At 41.4% G+C, this 20,721-nt stretch overlaps 1 protein-coding gene across 2 annotated transcripts in view; it reads right to left on the bottom strand.

Annotated features, from left to right (window-relative positions):
* Positions 1-1,643: 1,643 nt before the first annotated feature.
* Positions 1,644-20,721, bottom strand: part of STK32A (serine/threonine kinase 32A) — a 133,727-nt gene continuing 114,649 nt past the window's right edge. For both annotated transcript variants that reach the window (XM_070793775.1, XM_070793777.1), the window contains exons 9-13: positions 20,231-20,347; positions 16,699-16,824; positions 14,929-15,057; positions 5,850-5,914; positions 1,644-5,429 (exon numbers count right to left, since the gene is read on the bottom strand). In XM_070793775.1, the coding sequence (XP_070649876.1) occupies positions 5,336-5,429; positions 5,850-5,914; positions 14,929-15,057; positions 16,699-16,824; positions 20,231-20,347 (531 nt within the window). In that variant the 3' untranslated portion in view covers positions 1,644-5,335. The remainder of the gene's footprint in view (positions 5,430-5,849; positions 5,915-14,928; positions 15,058-16,698; positions 16,825-20,230; positions 20,348-20,721) is intronic.

Raw genomic sequence — 20,721 nt, 5'->3', positions numbered from 1 at the left:
TAGACTGGGGTAGGTGGGGCAGGGGATCAGGGAATGGTAGTTCCTGGTGAATTTTGTGTGTGATGAATACCCCACCTTGGTTTGGCAGAGCAGTGTCTTCAGGACGAGCTCAGAGTGATGATAACTTTTAACACAGAAGCTCAGAAACCACATCAGAAGTTCCTCTGTGCATATAAGGGGTTATTAAGTGTGACGTGCAAGGCTTCATGGTTAACAAGCTTTTGCCCACAATCCTGTTTTGTGGGTTGAACTCAAGATGGGTGAAACACCTCTCCCTGCTCATGATCGTGGCAGAATGGAGCTCTCCTTAGGATTAGCCTAGGTGTCAAGAGCAGAGTTAGTGCTTAAAATGAGCTCAGCCTGCAGGGTTCTAAAGGGGATGAAGTAGGTTTTTTTTGTTTTTTGTTTTTTTAAAGTTAGTGCAGTTCACACATTGACTTTCACACCTCTGCATGCTGGAGCTATTAGGGCTGAGTCACATCAGCCAGGTGGGGAATGAGAACCCTGACTAGGAAAAACAAGGTCCCTCTGGCTTGAAAGAACTTTCTGGTATCAACTTTACTACCATCACGTTCTCACAGTCAGTTCAGTCACTCAGTCGTGTCCAACTCTTTGCAACCCCATGAATCACAGCATGCCAGGCCTCCCTGTCCATCACCAACTCCCAGAGTTCACTTCAAACTCACGTGCGAGTCAGTGATGCCATCCAGCCATCTCATCCTCTGTCGTCCCCTTCTCCTCCTGCCCCCAATCCCTCCCAGCATCAGGGTCTTTTCCAGTGAGTCAGCTCTTCGCATGAGGTGGCCAAAGTATTGGAGTTTCAGCTTCAGCATCATTCCTTCCAATGAACACCCAGGACTGATCTCCTTTAGAATGGACTGGTTGGAGGAGGAAGGAAATGAGCAGGAAATGGAATGAAGGGGCCACAGCAGCCTGCAGAAATGAGGTCGCATCCTTAGGACAGGCATTCCTCAGAATGGAAAGAGCTCTAGATCCTGCCCTGTGCTCAGCAGACACCGAGAAGGTGACAGGATGCTTCCCAAGACCTGGACAACAAAGCCCACAAGACTTAACAAGATCCTGTCCCAGGAACCAGCTAGCCTGTGGCTGCTAGGCTGTTGTAAGTCAGAGAGATGACTGGAAGACCCCTTGATCCTCCCCGAGGCAGAAGTTGCTTCTAGCTGCAAGAGTTCAGAGCTGTTGGTTACCTTCCCATCCTGGGTTCTGGGCTTGGAACATCCAACTGCTGCTTGGAAATGAGAATAGGACAGGACAAAGATATTGATGAGTAGGAAGACATAGTGCTGAAAAAATAGGTGCATGAACTGTCCACAGCCTTAAGATCATAGTGAAAGGCAAAATCCAGAGTCCTGGGCTGTGCTTCCTTAGGTAACTGCAGGAGGGGTCAGGTTCTCAGTTTCTACACACGTGGATCAGCTGGATTGTGCTGCATCTCATAGTTGTAGGACATCATCTCTAACATTCCATGGTTCTGAAACACCATCTCTAATACCTCCTTGTCTCTGGTGAAGGACATTCCTCACAGCAGGAATGGAAATGAAACAGGTGACTTTGGGAACCCACAACCCTACCCCTCAGGGAAACAATTACACACACACGGCTGACAAAGAAAGGGCAGTGGCTTCCAGTGTACAGAAGACATTTTAATACATAGAGGCACACTAACGGTACGTATGCTACAGCTCAACAGAAGCACAGGTTTCCCAGCCAAGGTTACCCATTCACAACAGCACAGTTTGTAAACTGGGTTTGGATTTTTAACAATGTTAAATATCAGACACACTGAGATTGTAAGAAATGGTGATCACAGGCAGAGTCTCTAGGAAACAGGGATTTGTGTCGACAGAATGCAGGGACAACTGGATACTAAAACAATTCACTCTTTCATGCCTTTTCATTGAGCCCTTGAAGAATTATAAGCCTTAGCATTACTGCGTTAGCAAAAAGCAGCACCCCTGGCCCCTGCTAGCTGTGTCACTCGCTCTTTCTCCCTAGTTATTTATTCATCCATCCGGGCTAGAAAAGCTATGATGATATAAAGTCTAGTTGTTTCTGGTTAAAACTTAACTATCAGAAGCAGACTAATTGCCAGTTAATTAAATTACCCTCATTAACAGAGCAGTGTTCTGTGTTCTTGGACATTGATTTCTGCCCTAGCAGTGCCCTCAGGTAAGACCAGTGCTGCCCTTGGGGAATGAGCCATTAGCAAAGCATTTCCCTCCGTGGGGTTCAGGTCAAGGACAGGGTCACAGAGCCGCCCCACCCACCCACTTGTGGTCCCTGTGCTTGCGCTGGGGTGGGTGGGCCCCTCTGCAGTGCCAGTGTGTTAGAACAGGACTTGCAAACCTGCTCAGACTTCAGACGTTCCACACAGGTAAGGGAGCTGTGAGGGAAAATACGATGCCAGAAATGCCAGACAAAAGGATTTAAGAGTCACCCTATTTTTTGTAATTTTTAAAAAAAAATTCTTAGCCCTGAGCCTTGGGTGTCATAAACCTAGATATGTTTCACCCAGTAGGGTAGTCAGTTTTAGCCCAGGTTATGGATGAAACCCAAGGATCTGATTTCAACAACTGTCAGTCATGGTAAGGACTTAGGAATCCTTTTGTATTTGGGGAAACTTTTGTCCTAGCACTCAGAATATCCAGTGGAGTCTCTTGGGATCAGTTTTCTACACTGATAGATGCAGTGCATTTTATTTTCTAACTTTAACTGCCTTGTGGCTCCTTAGCCTGGTGAGGACTGGAGGTCTTACCCTAACCTCTCTCAGGCTGTGCCCTCTAGTCATTGGATCCAAGGTTCCTGAAAGCCCACAAAGGTGCTGCAGGCACAGAAGAAGGTCACTGGAAGTAAAAACTAGATATTCACCTGACAGAATACCTAGTTGTATTGAGTTCCTATCCCAATATTAACTGAGTAGACATGAAATGGCACAAATTATTAACTCTCATCCCAGTGGAGACCCTGCTAATCCCATTGCCCTTGGGTGAATCTTTCCCAAAGTCTCTCCATTGGGATGATAATAGACAAGGTCAGAGAAAGAGGGGGAACCAGGTGACTGGAGAGATGAGTCCACGCACATCAGGGCTTGAGTCCAGACAAATGAAAGATGGAAGTTGATAAACATGCACGTGGCCCCTGACACTCCTGGTGACCAATGAGAAGCAGAATCTGGTCACCTCCTTACAGATTTGGTCAACCCCCTCCTTGGGAACTGAGCCGTAATTTCTATACAGGAGAAAAACTAGCACAGACAGATGATGTGGGGGAAATGTAGAGAAAAGGAATCGTACAGAACATAGGATCTGGCTTTTCATTCTTAACAGAAATGTGGTTACTCTTAGAGCAGAGGTTTTCAAGGCCAGAAGTTCTGGGCCTGTTAGCTCAGTGCGGAGAAAACCATCATTGTTGAGTTTACAGTTCAGCACTGCTTTTCTTCTCATGCTGAGTTGCCCAGAGTGACCTCCCTTCTGGAAGTCCTATGTAGCAGTGTCTGCTACTTCTGCTTGTTTCCACCTATCTGGTCTCCCCTGTTGACCACTTACTGCCACCTTGATGCGCCCCATTGGCTCCATAAGGAAGGACAAGGTTCTGATGATCTGAATGGCTTAAGAGTTACAACAGTCCCCCACCAACCCTGTTTACTATTCACCCAGCAGCATCTGGGAGTTGCCAAAAAACAGTTCTTCTGCAAAGATCTTCTGTGTATCTGGAGAGTAGAGTTACATCTTAACTTAGGCGAGTTAAACTTTGTATTTGGCAGATAAAGAAAATATTGCAGATAGGCGATTTGGCCTGCCATTCTTTGCAGTAAGCACAAGCAGGTATTGCTGTTCCCTTAGTCAGCTTCCATGATCTTAGACCTCTCAGATATGTGGGCATTCCACAGTTTGAAGTGTGAGTCTAGTCTACCAAGCCATGAATAATCTGTTCAATATTTTAGTGCATCTGGTATTAGCTTAAAATGAGACCCAAAAAAGTGAATCAAAGATGACTCGTTTCATTAGTGAAGAGCCTGAATGATATTGGGCTTCTCTAAGAAAACATACTCACCGAATGTTGCTACTGCTGCTGCTGCTAAGTCGCTTCAGTCGTGTCCGACTCTGTGCAACCCTAGAGACGGCAGCCCACCAGCCTCCCCCGTCCCTGGGATTCTCCAGGCAAGAACACTGGAGTGGGTTGCCATTTCCTTCTCCAATGCATGAAAGTGAAAAGTGAAAGTGAAGTCGCTCAGTCGTGTCTGACTCTTCACGACCCCATGGACTGCAGCCCACCAGGCTCCTCTGTCCATGGGATTTGCCGGGCAAGAGTACTGGAGTGGCTTGCCATTGCCTTCTCCGTACCGTATGTTAATGTATATTAAAGGGATTTGTCCAAGGGTAAATTTTACTATCTTCCAAATTCACCTCACATTCTAACTTAGACTATAACTCCCGTGTAAGATACAACGTCAGTGTACTATAAGTTGGACGTGTTTTCAATGTGACAATGTTCCTTTCTAATCCTGTCTGGACCCAGGTCTCTGATATTCTTAAGAGGTAGCAGTTCTCAAGGAACATGCTTCTAGAAGAAGGCCAGTGGTGTGCTAAATATTTCAGAACTGGCTTGCTGGGAGGGGGAAAAAAGCCCTATTTGTAGCATCTGCCAGTTTCCATGGTGTAAATATTTCCACCATCACCAATTTCAACTTCTCAATGTCACATCACCGAACAGGGCATTGGGGCATTTATGCCTAGCAGCTCTTACTAGCTGATACAAGCTGGCATACTGTTCCAAGTCCAGCACACCACTGGAGGGCCCTCATCAGTATGTGTTACTTTTTACCTGGTCCCACTCATTTCTTCCTGAATGCTTTCCTTGCTCCTATTCAGTTGGGTTTGAGGATTCTGGCTTCCTTATGAAGTTTTCTAGCTCTCAATGGCTTCACTCCATCAGCCACCGATGTCCATTTGTCACAGTGTAATTAGGAGTGGAAAAATAAATCTACATCCAAATATTCCTTTTAAAGTAAAAATAGAGGCTATTAAGAGTAACAGGATGGTGGCAGTAGAAAGGCAGCGTCGAGCTCATCTAGTATTAACTTCTTGTTTTAGATGAACAAACTGAAGCAGAGAAAGGGATTCAGTGACTTACTCAAGGCCACACAGTTATCTGTGAAACTAGTTCCCAGGAACCCAGGGACTCCTCCCTGTGCTGTGCTGCCTCCTTCCCAAGGCATTCATTCACATTTTCTAAGGTGTGTGAGGTGTGGAGAGGTGAGAATTATTGTCAGCTCTTCCTGATGTGGAAATGTCCCAAGAAGATGATGAGGACTTCACAGGTTGCTATTCTGACCATCCTCTCCTTCTGGGTCTTTGGTTTGTTCCAAGGCTTGATTTGCTTGTCTTTTATTAAAGTCCCTTTTGACTCTTAAAAGGAAAATATAAAGTAGGTTTATTCATTGAAGTGAGAAATAAAAGATTTAAATTTTTGAAATGATAGCATGAAGCTGAACAATTTATAAAGAAGCATGAATCGGGTAATCTTCTTAAAAATATCATTGATTTTAAATGTTGAAGTTCCCATTCTTCTGCTTGTCCCATCAACAGATGGGTGTTGATGGGACAGGCAGAATTAGCTCATGCTAAGCTAATTTACCTATTATAATTTTTGAAATCTCTTACAAGAAAAAAAAGATTTATGAAATTTCTAGATTTTCTATTATGGGTATGCATCATTTTTTAATTAGAATAAAAAAATGTTTAAAAATATATCGAGGCATTGCAAGTCAAATATGACTGAAACAGTCCATCATTTGCTGAGCTGCTGTTCTTCCAGGAGTTACTTACTTTTCTCTGTTGAAAATTATGAACTCCTTTTGGACAGATTCAAGGTGCTCTTGAAGAAGGCATGTCTTCCCGGTGAACATTGGGGAAAAAAATAGAGACATAGTTAGTACACAAATGGAGAGTCTCAAATAGCCAATAACTTATTGAGTGTCTGTTTAACTGAGTGGCCCAAATCAATGAAGACCAATGTGTCCTCAAAATAGATGCTATCTGAAAATTTGTAGCCAGAGTGAGACCACAATCAGATTAACAGAGGAGCAAATAGGAAAGAAAGAGAATAAAGTACAGCAACTCTCTGCTCCCCACAATGAGGCAGCAAGGACGAGAAGACCTGGGTTACGGTTTATGAGCTTGGTGTCTTTCAGCCTTTTTGCACAAGAAACCATGGCTTCAAGACAGGTGGGTTCAAGTCTGTAATAAAATCCTTCCAAAAAACTTCTGATGAAAAATGTTCTTCTCAAAGGAAAAAATATTTTTGTTTTTAAATCTAAGAATTAGAAAATACTAAGTCCTCAAGTACTGGAGTTTTTTTTTTTTCCTTTCCTGAACAAATATTTAATTGTTAGAAGAATAAACTATAAAAAGGAGAGTAGCTCACATATATGCATTAATATATGATATTTGTTTTTCCCTTTCTGACTTGCTTCACTCTGACAGTCTCTAGGTCCATCCACGTCTCTACAAATGACCCAGTTTCATTCCTTGTTATGGCTGAGTAATAGTCCATTGTGTATATGTACAACATCTTCAATCTATCCATACATACAGCAGAAACTAACAACATTGTAAAGCAATTATATCCTAATAAAAAATAAATAAATTATATGCTTTCAAAAAAAAAAAAAAGGAGAGGAAATTTCAGAGAAGTGCCAAAGGAAGCAAAAGAAAGGAGAGAAAGAAGACTCTCTTACACCTCCCTCTTATCCTCAAACTGGGGGATTTGTGACCCTGAGGGTTTCCAGTATCAGTCATGGGGAATCCCTGTGATCTGATAGAGCTCCTTGGAGTAAGATTTGGGAAAAAATATTTTAACATTAAAATATTATATCAAAGTATATAAATAAATGTTTAACATATTTATATAATACTTTATATATATATTTATACACATACATGTTTCTACATTTATGTATTTACATTTTACAGACAATATATGTACAATATAAACATAAGTAAATATATAAGCAAAAGTTATACAAAATTTAACATGAAGAATATTTAAAATGTTAACATTTTAAAATATTTTAACATTAAAAATCAAGATTATAATCAAATAAAATGTAGAAATTTACTCATTTTTTTCTCTGTCATATATCTCTGTTTTCTTCTAAAAAAGATGTGAAATGCACACTCAGAGATGAATTTGTGATACAGCATTGCACATGTCTTGAGTCCCAACCCTGGCCCTAAGGGCTCATGTGCAACATGTTCTCTTTCCTCCGCTTTAACTGGAAAAACTTAAGAAGGGCAGCTACATGGACAAGTCAAAATGATAAACCAGAAAGAGTATGAGGGAAAGGAGTGGGGAGCAACCAGAATGGAGGAATGAATGGGTCTTAGGTGACTGGGAAGAAAACTGCTGGTTAAAAATCCTGGGATGCGCTTCTTCAGGATGAGAGAGCAAACAGTGATTAGACTAATGTAAGTACAAATGGCATCAGAAATATCTGAAGGGTTTAGAGCAGGTGGAAATCTCCGGAGGCAGAAAAAGAAGATTTAGGTCATGAGCTTCCATGGCAGACAGACTGGCGTGCATCAGTCTTTTTGCATCTTTACTTTAAAGAGGTTGGTGAGCAGGGAGGGTCAGTGGAGAACATCCATGAAGCAAAGAAACAATAGAGCATCTACCATGAGCATGAGCAGAGGCATATACCGTGAGCCATGGAAGAGAATGAAGTGAGAAGTCAGAAAGCAGAGTGGAAAAATGAAACATAACAGCAGCTAACTTTTTTTTTTTCCTTAGGGTTAGCACTTTTAATTTTTTTGTTTCTGTTTTTAAATTTTTTATTTTATATTGGACTATAGTTGATTTACAATGTGTTAGTTTCAGGTATACGACAAAGTGATTCAGTTATGTATACATACAGCTATTCTTTTTTCAAACTCTTTTCCCATTTAGGGTATTACAGAATGTTGAGCAGAGTTCCCTGTGCTGTACAGTAGGTCCTTGTTAGTTATCTAGTTTAAACATAGTAGTGTGTACACATCAGTCCTAAACTCCCAGTTTATCCCTCTCCCATCCCCTTACCTTTCCCCTTTGGCAACCATAAGTTTGTTTTCTAGGTCTGTGAGTCTATCTCTGTTTTGTAAATAAGTTCATTTGTATCATTTTTTTTTTAGATTCCACATGTAAGTGGTGTTATTTGATATTTATTCTTCTCTAACTTACTTCACTTAGTATGATAATCTCCAGGTCCATCCATGCTGCTGTAAATGGCATTACTTCACTCTTTTTAATGGCTGAGTAATATTCCATTGTATGTATGTACCACATCTTTAACAGTGGCTACCATTTTGGCAGACATGTGCTAATTGACTCAGAACAGTCTATGAAGTAGATACCAATACTAAAACTCCATTTTACAAATGATGAAACTGAGACATAGGGAGAAAAGGAAAACAATAGTGCTTTTACACTAATCAGCCTAATTCTACAACTGTAGGTTGTAACCTTGACTGCGTACCCGAATCACCCAAGTAACTTTAAAAAATTCCAATGCCCTGCCACACCTCGAGATTCAGATGAATGAATAAACTAGCATGATGATAATGTAGTGAGCTGCTAAGATTGGTCCTCACATTTTAAAATACTTGAGTAGAATAAAGTGCTACTTTGAGATTTATCATCTTTCTGATCTTTCTTTGGGGGAAGACTGCTCATTGTTTTGAATCACAATCCTTTTTGTTTTCAAACTGATGCTGTAACATTAGGAGAAACTAGAGCCAAATGGTGGCACAGGCAGCTCCAAACTGCCACCCCTCACAAAAAAAAAAAAAAGGCAGAAACTGTCAGGGCCCACACTGTCAAAACTCTGGAAAGCAATCAGAGGTTTATAGCAACCAAATGCCAAATCAAGGAAAAAGCAACTTAAAAATGGTCCTGGTGTTTAAGGAAATCTCTATCAAAATGTTAGCTGAACACAAGCCAAAATAAGAAAGACTGCAGTGATGATGCATGACAAGGGATAGTCTTTGCAAAAACTGTTTGTAAAAGTCACTCAGAAGTACAAGGGTAGCCTTCAACAATCAAAAACCAGCAGATCCTAGAGGAGGGAGGAGAGAGTCTGATTTCTGGAGTTACCACATTACAATTTTCAAATGTCATTTTTCGACAATAAATCACAATGTATAAATGTTGGAGAGGGTGTGAAGAAAAGGGAACCCTCTTACACTGTTGGTGGGAATGCAAACTAGTACAGCCACTATGGAGAACAGTGTGGAGATTCCTTAAAAAACTGGAAATAGAACTGCCTTATGATCCAGCAATCCCACTGCTGGGCATACACACTAAGGAAACCAGAAGGGAAAGAGACACGTGTACCCCAATGTTCATCGCAGCACTGTTTATAATAGCCAGGACATGGAAGCAACCTAGATGTCCATCAGCAGATGAATGGATAAGAAAGCTGTGGTACATATACACAATGGAGTATTACTCAGCCATTAAAAAGAATTCATTTGAATCAGTTCTAATGAGGTGGATGAAACTGGAGCCTATTATACAGAGTGAAGTAAGCCAGAAGGAAAAACACCAATACAGTATACTAACGCATATATATGGAATTTAGAAAGATGATAACAATAACCCTGTGTACAAGACAGCAAAAGAGACACTGATGTATGGAACAGTCTTATGGACTCTGTGGGAGAGGGAGAGGGTGGGAAGATTTGGGAGAATGGCATTGAAACATGTATAATGTCATGTATGAAACGAGATGCCAGTCCAGGTTCAATGCACGATACTGGATGCTTGGGGCTAGTGCACTGGGACGACCCAGAGGGATTGTATGGGGAGGGAGGAGGGAGGAGGGTTCAGGATGGGGAGCACATGTATACCTGTGATGGATTCATTTTGATATTTGGCAAAACTAATACAATTATGTAAAGTTTAAAAATAAAATAAAATAAAAAATAAAAATAAAAATAAACAGGTAAGTATGACCCACTCGAAGAAACCAAATAAATTGACATAAGTCATCCCTGAGGAAGCCCAAATACTGGACTTACTTGATAGACTTTAAAACAACTCCGTTAAATATGGCCTGGGCTTTCCAGGTGGCGCTGGTGGTAAAGAATCTGCCTGCCAATGCAGGAGATGGAAGACACGTGGGTTTGATCCCGGGGTCAGGAAGACCCACTGGAGTAGGAAATGGCAATCCACTTCAGTATTCTTTTCCAGAAAATCCCATGGACAGAGGATCCTGGCAGGCTACAGTCCATGGGGCTGCAAAGAGCTAGACACGACTGAATGAGCCCATAAATATGTTCAAAGAGTCTAAGGAAACCACATAATAGGCTACAAGACAGATCTCAATAAATTTAAAAAGATAAACATCATACAAAATTTTCCCTAGCCACAATGAAGTGAAGCTAGAAATCAATAATAGAAGGAAAACTGAAAAATCCACAAATATGTGGAAATTAAACAACACATTCTTAAGCAACCTGTGTGTCAAAAAATAAACCACAAGAATTAGGAAATACTTTGAGATAAATGAAAAAAAAAATACAACATGCCAAAAAGTATGGGATGCAGAAGAAATAAATAACAACTTTATACTTTGAGGAACTAGAAAAAGAAGGGCAAACTAAACACAAAGCAGAAAGAAGGAAACAATAAAGATTAGAGCAGAGATAAATGAAATAGAATAGAAAGACAATAGAATCAATGACATCGAAAGTTGGTTCTTTGAAAAGATATCAAAACTGAGAAATGTTTAGTCACAATGATAAAGGAAAAAAAGAGAAAAAAATGCACATAACTAAAATCATAAATGAAAGTGGAGACATTACTTCCAACCTTACAGAAATAAGAATACTGTGAATAACTGTACACCTACAAATTAGAACATCTAGATGAAATGGACAAACTCTTAGAAACACAAATTACCTAATCTGACTCAAGAAGAAATAAAATCTCAGCAGATATTTCACAAGAGTAATCTACAAGTGAGAATAATCAAAAATTTTACAACAAAGAAAAGTCCAAGGCCAGATGGTTTCAAAGGTAAATTCTAAATATTTAAAGAAGAATTAACACCAGCCTTTCTCAAATTCTTCCAAAAATACAAGACAAGGAAAGGTTTTATAACTTATTCTATGAGGCCAGCATCACTCTGATACAAAAATACATTATTAGGAAAAAAATGACAAACTAATATCCCCTATGAACATAGATGCAAAATCTTAAACAACATACAGGAAATAGTCCAATAGCATATTAAAAAATTACACATTGTGACCAAGTATGATTTACTGCTGGAGTGCAAAAATGGTTTAACATAAAAAATGCAGTCAATGTAATACCTCACAGTAATTGAAAACACACACACACACACACACACACACACACCCACACCCACACCCACACACATGATGTCTCAACTGACCCAGAAAAGGCATTTGAAAAAATCAAAACCCTTCATGATAAAAACACTCAGAAAACTAGGAATAGAACTGAACTTCCTCACCATAAGTAAAGGCGTTGACAAAAACCCCACAGATAGCATAATACTCAATGGTAAAAGGCTAAAGTCTTTCCTCTTAAGATCAGAAAAAGAACAAAGATACCTGCTTTCACTGTTGCTATTCAACATTGTATTGGAACTTCTAACCAGAGTAACCAGACAGGAAAAAACAATAAAGGAATCCAAACTGGAAAGGAAGAACTAAAAGTATCTCAATATACAGATGACATAATCCTATATATTAACATAGAAAACTACAGAGAATCCATCAAGAAGCTACTAGAGCTCATAAATGAGTTCAGTTGCAGTATACAAATTAATACAGAAAAATCACTTCTGTTTCTACACACCAGTAATCATCTAGGAAGAAATTAAGAAAAAATTCTATGTCTCCAAAAGCATAAAAGATCTAGGAATAAGTTTAACCAAGGAGGTGAAAGATTTATACTCTGATAAGTACAAACATTGCTGAAACAAATTAAAGAAAGACCAGTGGTTTGGTGAGTATTGAAAAATTTTGGATAGACAGTGGTAGTGGGTACACAATATTGCAAATGAACTTAATAAATTGTACACTTAATAGTTAAAATGGAAAATTATGCTATACATGTTTTACCATAATAAAAAGGTTAGAAACAAGACAAGCAAAAAGACTGTAAAGAGAATGTAAAGGTCTCTCTTTATCATGAGCAAAGCCACCTCTTAGCAAATGATTCTGAGATTGACATGATACTTTGGAAAAAGAAGAAAGTGCTTTTTCTTCTTAGCATTAGGAAATGTCAGAGGTTCTGTACTGTGGGTGAGTGGCCATACCCTTTCCCATGGGAGATGTGGGAGTTTGCCTCTGCAATCTGGTGGCTGGGCACAGGTTAGGTCTAGGATAAGAGGGGATCACAGGAAGATGTCCTGTGGATGGAGCTTGACCTTGTAATTCTAAGAACAGCAATGACCAGTCTTCACGGTTCAGTTTTAGTTTTTTGTTCTTTTAATGTGTTGATCAAACACTGGTTGAGCCTCTACTATATTACATGCACTCTTGGGGTACCATGAAGACAATGTGGGTAAGACCGACACCTGGTCTTTGCACAGGAGAAGGCTTATTTTAGTGGGACAGAAAAAGACACACAAATAAGCATAAATAAAATGTTTATAAACTATGGGTTCAATCCATGGGTTGGGAAGATCCCGTGGAGGAGGGCATGGCAACCCCACTCCAATATTCTTGCCTGGAGAATCCCATGGACAGAGGAGTCTGGCCTCCTCCTCCCCAGAGGAGTCCATGCGGTTGCAAGAGTCGGACACGACTGAGTGACTAAGCACACAAGCACAAGGTCATAAAGGAGTTAAAAACAGGGGCTGAGAAAGAGGGTACCTCACCTTTGATTAGGAGGCATTTGGGGTATAAACAGGGGAGGAAGCCCTCTAAGTGAAGGTCCAAGAGGAGAACATTCCAGAAAACGGAAGAGCAAGGGCCAGACACTAGCAGGGCCTATGCATCTTGAGGGTTTTAAGTGAGGTCAAGAATGGCATAGTACAAGAATGGGGAGGAAGGTAGACAGATCATACAGAGCAGGGAAGGTATGGCAAGAAGTTACTCACAAATTGCTGTTATCTCTAAAACTTGAAAAAACATAATTAAGGTGATGTCTCGTTCTTGGCTACATTTGGAGGTCTGTTAGCAGAGGAGCCTACACAGGCAGCTCTCTGGGGGAAAAGGAAGGAGCCAGCCAGGAGAAGCCAGTTGGTTATGATATGAAGAGCAACAGATCATTAGGAGGAAGATGGGTAAAGTGAAAAGCAACAAGCAAGATGGGTTTGTGGTACAGCGAAGCATTCCTTGGAGAGCCCTAGAAAACACTTAAAGATGGGAATCCGCTCAGAGGGCAGTTCTGCGGACAAACAGGATGTGGACTTGGGTTAACTGACCATTAAAGGGTACAGTATGCCCTGAGGACTAGAGAAATTAGGAACATTGAGAATAGTTGCTTGTTTGCAGAGCCATTTTAACCACAGGATTATGCAATCTCTGAGAAGGGGGCTGTCAGTGAATGCAGGAATTATATCTTATTCATATCCCTTTCCAGTGTTTAGCACAGAATGCAGCGGATAATAAGGACTCAATAAAAATAGCCTAAGCAAATGGATACAGAGGGATGGAAGAATGGATGACCATTAGTTGAGTGTGTAGGGAGATGGGTGGATGATTGAGTGGATGAATGGATGATCATTATTATTGTTTAGTTGGTAAATTCTGTCTGACTCTTTGGCGACCCTGCAGAGTATAGCCCACCAGGCTCCTCTGTCCATGAGATTTCCAGGCAAAAATATTGGAGTGGGTTGTCATTTCCTTCTACAAAGGATCTTCCCATTGGCAGGTGGATTCTTTACCATTGAGCCATCAGGGAAGCCCATGGATGATCATTAGAGGCAAGGTGAATATTTAATGCTTCACCGTCATTATTATACACAAAACCTTACTGTGTAAAATCCTACTGAGCCCCTGTAAGTTACTTTTCTGAAATCTGACCTCTAAACTCTGACATAGGATAATGTGCATGCATGCATGCTCAGTCGCTTCAGTCGTGTCCGACTCTGTGCGACCCCGTAGACGGCAGCCCACCAGGCTCCCCCGTCCCTGGGATTCTCCAGGCAAGAACACTGGAGTGGGTTGCCATGTCCTTCTCCAATGCATGAAAGTGAAAAGTGAAAGTGAAGTCGCTCAGTCGTGTCCGACTCTTTTCGACCCCATGGACTGCAGCCTACCAGGCTCCTCCGCCCATAGGATTTTCCAGGCAAGAGTACTGGAGTGGGTGCCATTGCCTTCTCCGTAGGATAATGTAGTTAGTTACAAAATTAATTTGATTCAGCCTGAAATCCAGCAATAATGCTCAACCATATAATTCCATCTTTTCTGTGACTGAATACTCCCTACTTGTGCTAGCCCTGACATTAGGAGATTCTGCTTCTAGCAAAGACCAGATACGGCCCTCTAGAATTGGCTGCTCCCAGTGATTCCTCAAAAGAATGGGGCCCAAAACAGCTGGGACACAGCTTAGTGACTAAACAACTTTTCCCATCATTTTAAGGATGGTAACCTGACCTAGGCTTCGCCAATTAGATTCCCTTCCAGGTGGTCACAAAATTTGAATTGAGAGTTAGGAGAAGACACTAAGGGAATTAAGTTAATTGCAGAGGCCTGGGTAGGACATTCAGACGTAAAAGATTGGTGCTGGGATGCCCAGGGCTTCCCTTTCAGACGCTGGGGTGTTCAGCTCCTTCTCACAGTCACAAAGCTGCCAGTTCCTGCAGGAAGCTCACCCACCGGAAGCTTTCCAACCAATGGCAGCAGTCGTGAAGAATCCCACGACCCTGAGGGTGAGGGGACTGCTTACCTGAGAGGAGTCGCATTTCCTCGTCTCCTTCTCCTTCTTGGCCAGACGCTTCTTTTTCTTGTGCAGAGGCTTGGACTCCAGGATCATTTCTTCGAGTTCAAAGGTGGGGTCACAGTTCAGCCTGCCTTTCTGCAAGGAAGACAGGTTGACTGATCGCTTACATTTCTGTATCCTTCTGAAAATAGGCCAGACTGAATAAGGAGATTACAAGTCAGTCCTGCAGGAACAGTCCAAGAATAACCAGCTGGGATTTCCACCCAAAGTTTTAGGTACTTTATCGCCAGCCTTGTTTTTCATGTTCTGTTTGTATTTTGTTGATTTTTCTAAACTCCCAAGGAGCCTTCCAGGAGTTAGAAAGAAAATCCTATTATAATTATTTTTCTAAAGTTTGCCTTCTGGGGCTATGTTTCTCAAAGTAGGTTCAGTGGTGGATCAGAATGACCCTACGTTGATTCCTAGTTCCCCAACCAGACTTCCAGAATCAGTGTTTCTGAACACCGGGCCAGGAAATTGCATGTGTAACAAGCTCCCCAGATGATTCAGATTCACAATTAAATCAGAGAAGCACACACACAAGGTCTCTGGAGGCAGCGCTGATGGGGTGGCACATGAAAGAACAGAAAGGTGCCTAGATCTCCAAGGCCGCGTGTGTCAGCCAAGAGTGCAAGCTGTCCCCGCTGGACCCCGAGGAGCGGCCAGGTAGGACCCCACCTCCTGTTGCTCCAGAAGGTAGCATTCCCCCATCCCAGAATTCCTCCCCATTGCCTTCTGGTGCCTCCTGCTTTGTACCCCACCCACCCATCTGCTGTTTGTACATGAAGGATCACACCCCCACATGCCCATCGCAGGTGTCTGGCCTGGGCTTAAGAGCAGAAAACTCCGAATTGTTTCTGCAGGCTCCCTTAAGAGACGATTATTCTGCCAATCTGCCTACAACTGAGTGTGTAGAATCAGGCTGTGGGGAGAGAGGGATTAGAGGTCTCACTTGGCTCCTTGGCTGGAGCTCAGTAGACTGCAGGAAGCCACAGATGTTTTTTGGCTAGGTACATCTGGTGGGACTTATTTCCCTTTGCTTATTAGTCATTGAGAATATGGTTCCCAGTGTAGAACTACCAGTGAAAGTGAAGTCGCTCAGTCATGTAAGACTCTTTGTGACCCCATGGACTGTAGCCTACCAGGCTCCTCTGTCCATGGGATTTTTCCAGGCAAGGGTACTGGAGTGGGCTGCCATTTTCTTCTCCAGGGGACTTCCCAGCCCAGGGATCAAACCCAGGTCTCCTGCATTGCAGGCAGATGTGTTACCATCTGAGTCACCAGGGAAGTCCAAACTACCAGAGGAAGAGGAATGAATGGTAAAAACAAATATCCAACCTAAACAGCTTTCAATCCTCTGACTCACAGAACTCCTTGGATACACATTCCTACATCTTTGGAATCAGAGAAAATGTTTTAAATTGGCAGATTCCTGGAAAAGACTATCTGTAGGATTAGGACTTGTTTCCACTAAAAAGTAAGGCACAAAAAAGTAGTTAGGAGCTAGAACTCCCAGCACTGACCTAGACCGGAATCCCAGCTTAGCCACCTGCTAGCTGTGTGGCCTTTGTCAGCCAGCTTAACCTGTGTGTGCCTTGGTTTTCTCATCTGTAAAACAGGAACGTTGACTGTCTTACAACACTGGTGTGGCTATCTGATGAGACCAGGTATATATCTGGCACACAGAAGAATATGCAATGAATGAGAGTTATTAAGGGTTTATTAGGATTGACTTACATTAGGAACAAATCCTGGAATGAGCCTCTTCTGCAGAACTGCATCCCAGTTCATATCATTCATATATGGGAAGTTTTGAATATCAGACAAATGGGAAAATCTGTGGTCCGGATTCAGTTCAAGTAGCTGCCAAGGGAATACAAACACCAAGATCAGGAACAAGGTCACTTGGGGAGCAAAAAATCATAAAGATTCCCTATAAACATTTTTAGGAATAGGGTTGATGGAAACAAGCAGTGTTTTCCTTCCTTAGTCCCATAAACAAATAATATAGATAATAATGAATGGTCAGAATGAATTGTAAGCTGGTCATGTGGTGAGTGAAAACAGCTTGTCCTCCGGAGTCAAACATGTTTGATTCCTGATTCCATGACTGATTAATCATGGGCAAGTTTGTTCTCTAAACCTCAGTTTACCCATCTGTAAAAAAGGGATAATAAACTATTTCGTTAGGTTTAGCTATGGCTAAACATGGCCATGTTCAAATAAGGCCATGTTTAAAGTGACTAAGAAATCTGTTCTTCTTGAGTGGAAAAATGTACATTGGATTTAACACATGAAATTCATTTCACACTAAAAATTTTAGCAATGTTTATAACTAATCAATATATACTGGGACTGACACAGATAAGATGTCATTAAGATTACTGCAACAGTTCTGGGTTTTGTGAACTGAAATTAAAGATTTTGTTTCCTCATCCGAAGCACCCTAGAACCAATATCATTATAGTCCTGTTGTTTGGATGGGAAGGAGCAGTTCCATTTGAGAAGAGACCTGAAGGTGATCACTGTGGGTCATCAGGGTGCAATTCTGGGGTGAGAAGGCTGTCTTGGAGCTAGGGAAAATTTGCTTATGGAAAATGACCTCTGCCCCTATTCTTTATTTTTGACATCGCCAACAGCAGTATCCCTATTGGAAAACAGAACACGACCCAGAGACAAGAGACATAGGTTTTGAAGTCTTAGTCCACAAAGCTCTTTTCCTTGACCAGCTACAACCTGTGCAGTTTTCTCTCTTCAGAAAAAAGGCAAGTTCATCCTCTTGGGCTCTTCATTTTTCTTTTACATAATACACATGATTGAGATTCTGCCTCAATTATCCTTAATCTTCCTGGTGAACATGGGTATGTTAAAAAATCTGATGAAAATCATTGGACCTCATTAGTTCAAATTCCAAATTTTACCACTTGTCAGGCTGTGTGTTAGGTGCTGAAGACACCATGGTGAACAAGTCAGATGTGGTCCTTCCCTCATGCAGCTTGACAGCAATGGTATTAACCGAAGAGTCACACATGCGCAATGTGTAATTTCAAATTGTGAAAAATATGATGAAGGAAAGTTCATGCTTGTGTGAGCTGACAATAGAGGGAGGCTCCCTGAAGAAGGGAGATTTGAGCTGAGATCTAAAGCTGTGTTTCTCAAACTATGCAGAAGGGCTAGATATTTCTCTTTGGTTTAATTTCCAACCTACTGAAACCAATATGTGGTGTTATTGTGTGTGGCTAGTACGGAACTCTACATCGGGTACAACTGGTGATTTGAGCTTGACATCACCACATAGGCTGGCACACATGTGCTTTGAGGCATCAGCAGTATCAAACTGCTATACAAAACTGCTATACTGCTATATCAAGACTGCTATACAAGTTTTTTTTAAATACTTCTCTCAATTTCTATGTTTTGTTATAGACCTGGTGGGGAGTAATTAATGTACTTGGACCACTTATTGAATCACATTGAGTAGTAATAATCTAAAGGAGGGAGCTAGGAGAACTGAGGATGGGAGCAGTGTTCTAGGCAGGGAGACTAGCCCATGCAAAGGCCTATGGGAGACTGGTATACGAGGGTGGGGTTGGGGACGGGAAAGAGAAGGGAAAAGGAAGCACAAAGCGGTTTGTGTGTCATCATAAGGGGGACAAAAGTCCAAAATAAGACTCAAGGGGTAGTTAGAACCTTTACACTATACAAATTATTTTGATCTTTATCCTAAGAACAGTAGGAAAACAATGACCTGTGCTTTGAATAGGTCCCTGTGGGGCAGAGCAGAGAACAGAATGGAGTGTGTTTAAAAGTGTGCAGGGCAAACAAAACTTGATGGCAGTAGGACTGTGAAGAAGATAGGGGAGAGGGAGAGAAGCGTCAGGTTCAAAAGGTATTTAAAAGGTCAGATAACAGAACGTGGTGATGGACTGGATATGAGGATGATGAGTGATGTCTGGTTCTGCCTTGTATAAGTGGGTGGATGGAGAGGCCAGTGACTGAGCGAGGGAACACTGGACAAAGTCCAGGAAATACCGAGTTCAAGAATTCCATTCGAGGCACATGGAATTTGAAATGTCTTTTGAGACATTCAAGAGGACATGTGCATTGCCTTATTAATGAAGCCAGGTATTTGAAATCTGTTAGCTGCAAAACCCACTCCAGAAATGTATATTATTATGACGGCCTCCAGTATCATAACCATTTTTTTGTTTTGATGTAGACTGTTTTTTTTAATTCTTCATTGAATTTGTTACAATATTGCTTTTGTTCTTTATGTTTTGGTTTTTTGGTGGTAAGGCATATGGGATCTTAGTTCCCTGGCCAAAGCTTGAACTCCCAACCCCTGCATTGGAAGGCAAAGTCTTAACAACACTGGACGTTTGCATTCCCACCAACAGTGTAAGAGGGTTCCCTTTTCTCCACTAGTACAGCCACTATGGAGAACAGTGTGGAGATTCCTTAAAAAACTGGAAATAGAACTGCCATTCGACCCAGCAATCCCACTGCTGGGCATATACACCGAGGAAACTAGAATTGAAAGACCCGTGTACCCCAATGTTCATCGCAGCACTGTTTATAATAGCTAGGACATGGAAGCAACCTAGATGTCCATCAGCAGACAAATGGATAAGAAAGCTGTGGAACATATACACAATGGAGTATTACTCAGTCATTAAAAAGAATACATTTGAATCAGTTCTAATGAGGTGGATGAAACTGGAGCCTATTATACAGAGTGAAGTAAGCCAGAAATAAAAACACCAATATAGTCTACTAATGCATATATATGGAATTTAGAAAGATGGTAACAAAGAGAGACAGCATGTATGAGAGACAGCAAAAGAGACACAGATGTATAGAACAGTCTTTTGGACTCTGTGGGAGAGGGCCAGGGTGGGATGATTTGGGAGAATGGCATTGAAACATGTATATTATCATATATGAAGCCAATCGCCAGTCCAGGTTTGATGCGTGATACAGGATGCTCGGGGCTGGTGCACTGGGATGACCCAGAGGGATGGTATGGGGAGGGACGTGGGAGGGGGTTTCAGGATGGGGAACACGTGTACACCTACGGTGGATTCATGTCAATGTATAGCAAAACCAATACAATACTGTAAAGTAATTAGCCTCCAATTTAAATAAATAAATGTATATTAAAAAAAACAACAACACTGGGCGTCCAGGGAAGCCCCTGTAACTTACATTTCAAACCAGATCACCTGCTTCTTTTTATTACTTCCTTTTGTCGTGCATTCATCCTTCTTACCTTTTTAAGAAGGGATACCATCTCCTGTGACCAGGCAGAAGGGTAAGTCACTAGCGCTGTCTCAAACATGTGTGCAATTTCCTTGCTGGAAGTACTGGAGCGAATATGATATGGTCTCTTAAAAGAGAGAAGTGAGAGTCTTCATTTTTATAGGGTAAAAGGAAAAACATTGCTTTGTAAATGTTCCCAAGCTAAATTTTCAACCAATAAAGTATCAATAGGATTTTCTAATCCCCTCCAGCTGATTGTTTTGTTGCCATATGCAGATACAGTACATGATTGCCACATTTCCTGCTTTTTAAAAAGATACAGAAAGACTACAGTTTCTCAGGAAACCCCCAAGTTCTTAAAAGCTGGTAATCCCTCTGGGTAAAAGAAACTTTTTTGTGAGCTAAATCCACCTCTGAGATGTCAATTTGGAACTGTCTTATACGGTTAACTTAGAGAAGTATTTCCCTAAAATACTGAACAGTGTGTAGTGTTAGTTGCCC

This window comes from Bos indicus, chromosome 7 (genome assembly GCF_029378745.1).
Source record: "Bos indicus isolate NIAB-ARS_2022 breed Sahiwal x Tharparkar chromosome 7, NIAB-ARS_B.indTharparkar_mat_pri_1.0, whole genome shotgun sequence".
In the NCBI taxonomy this organism is placed as follows: domain Eukaryota; kingdom Metazoa; phylum Chordata; class Mammalia; order Artiodactyla; family Bovidae; genus Bos; species Bos indicus.
This window is presented reverse-complemented; position numbering and strand designations above follow the sequence as displayed.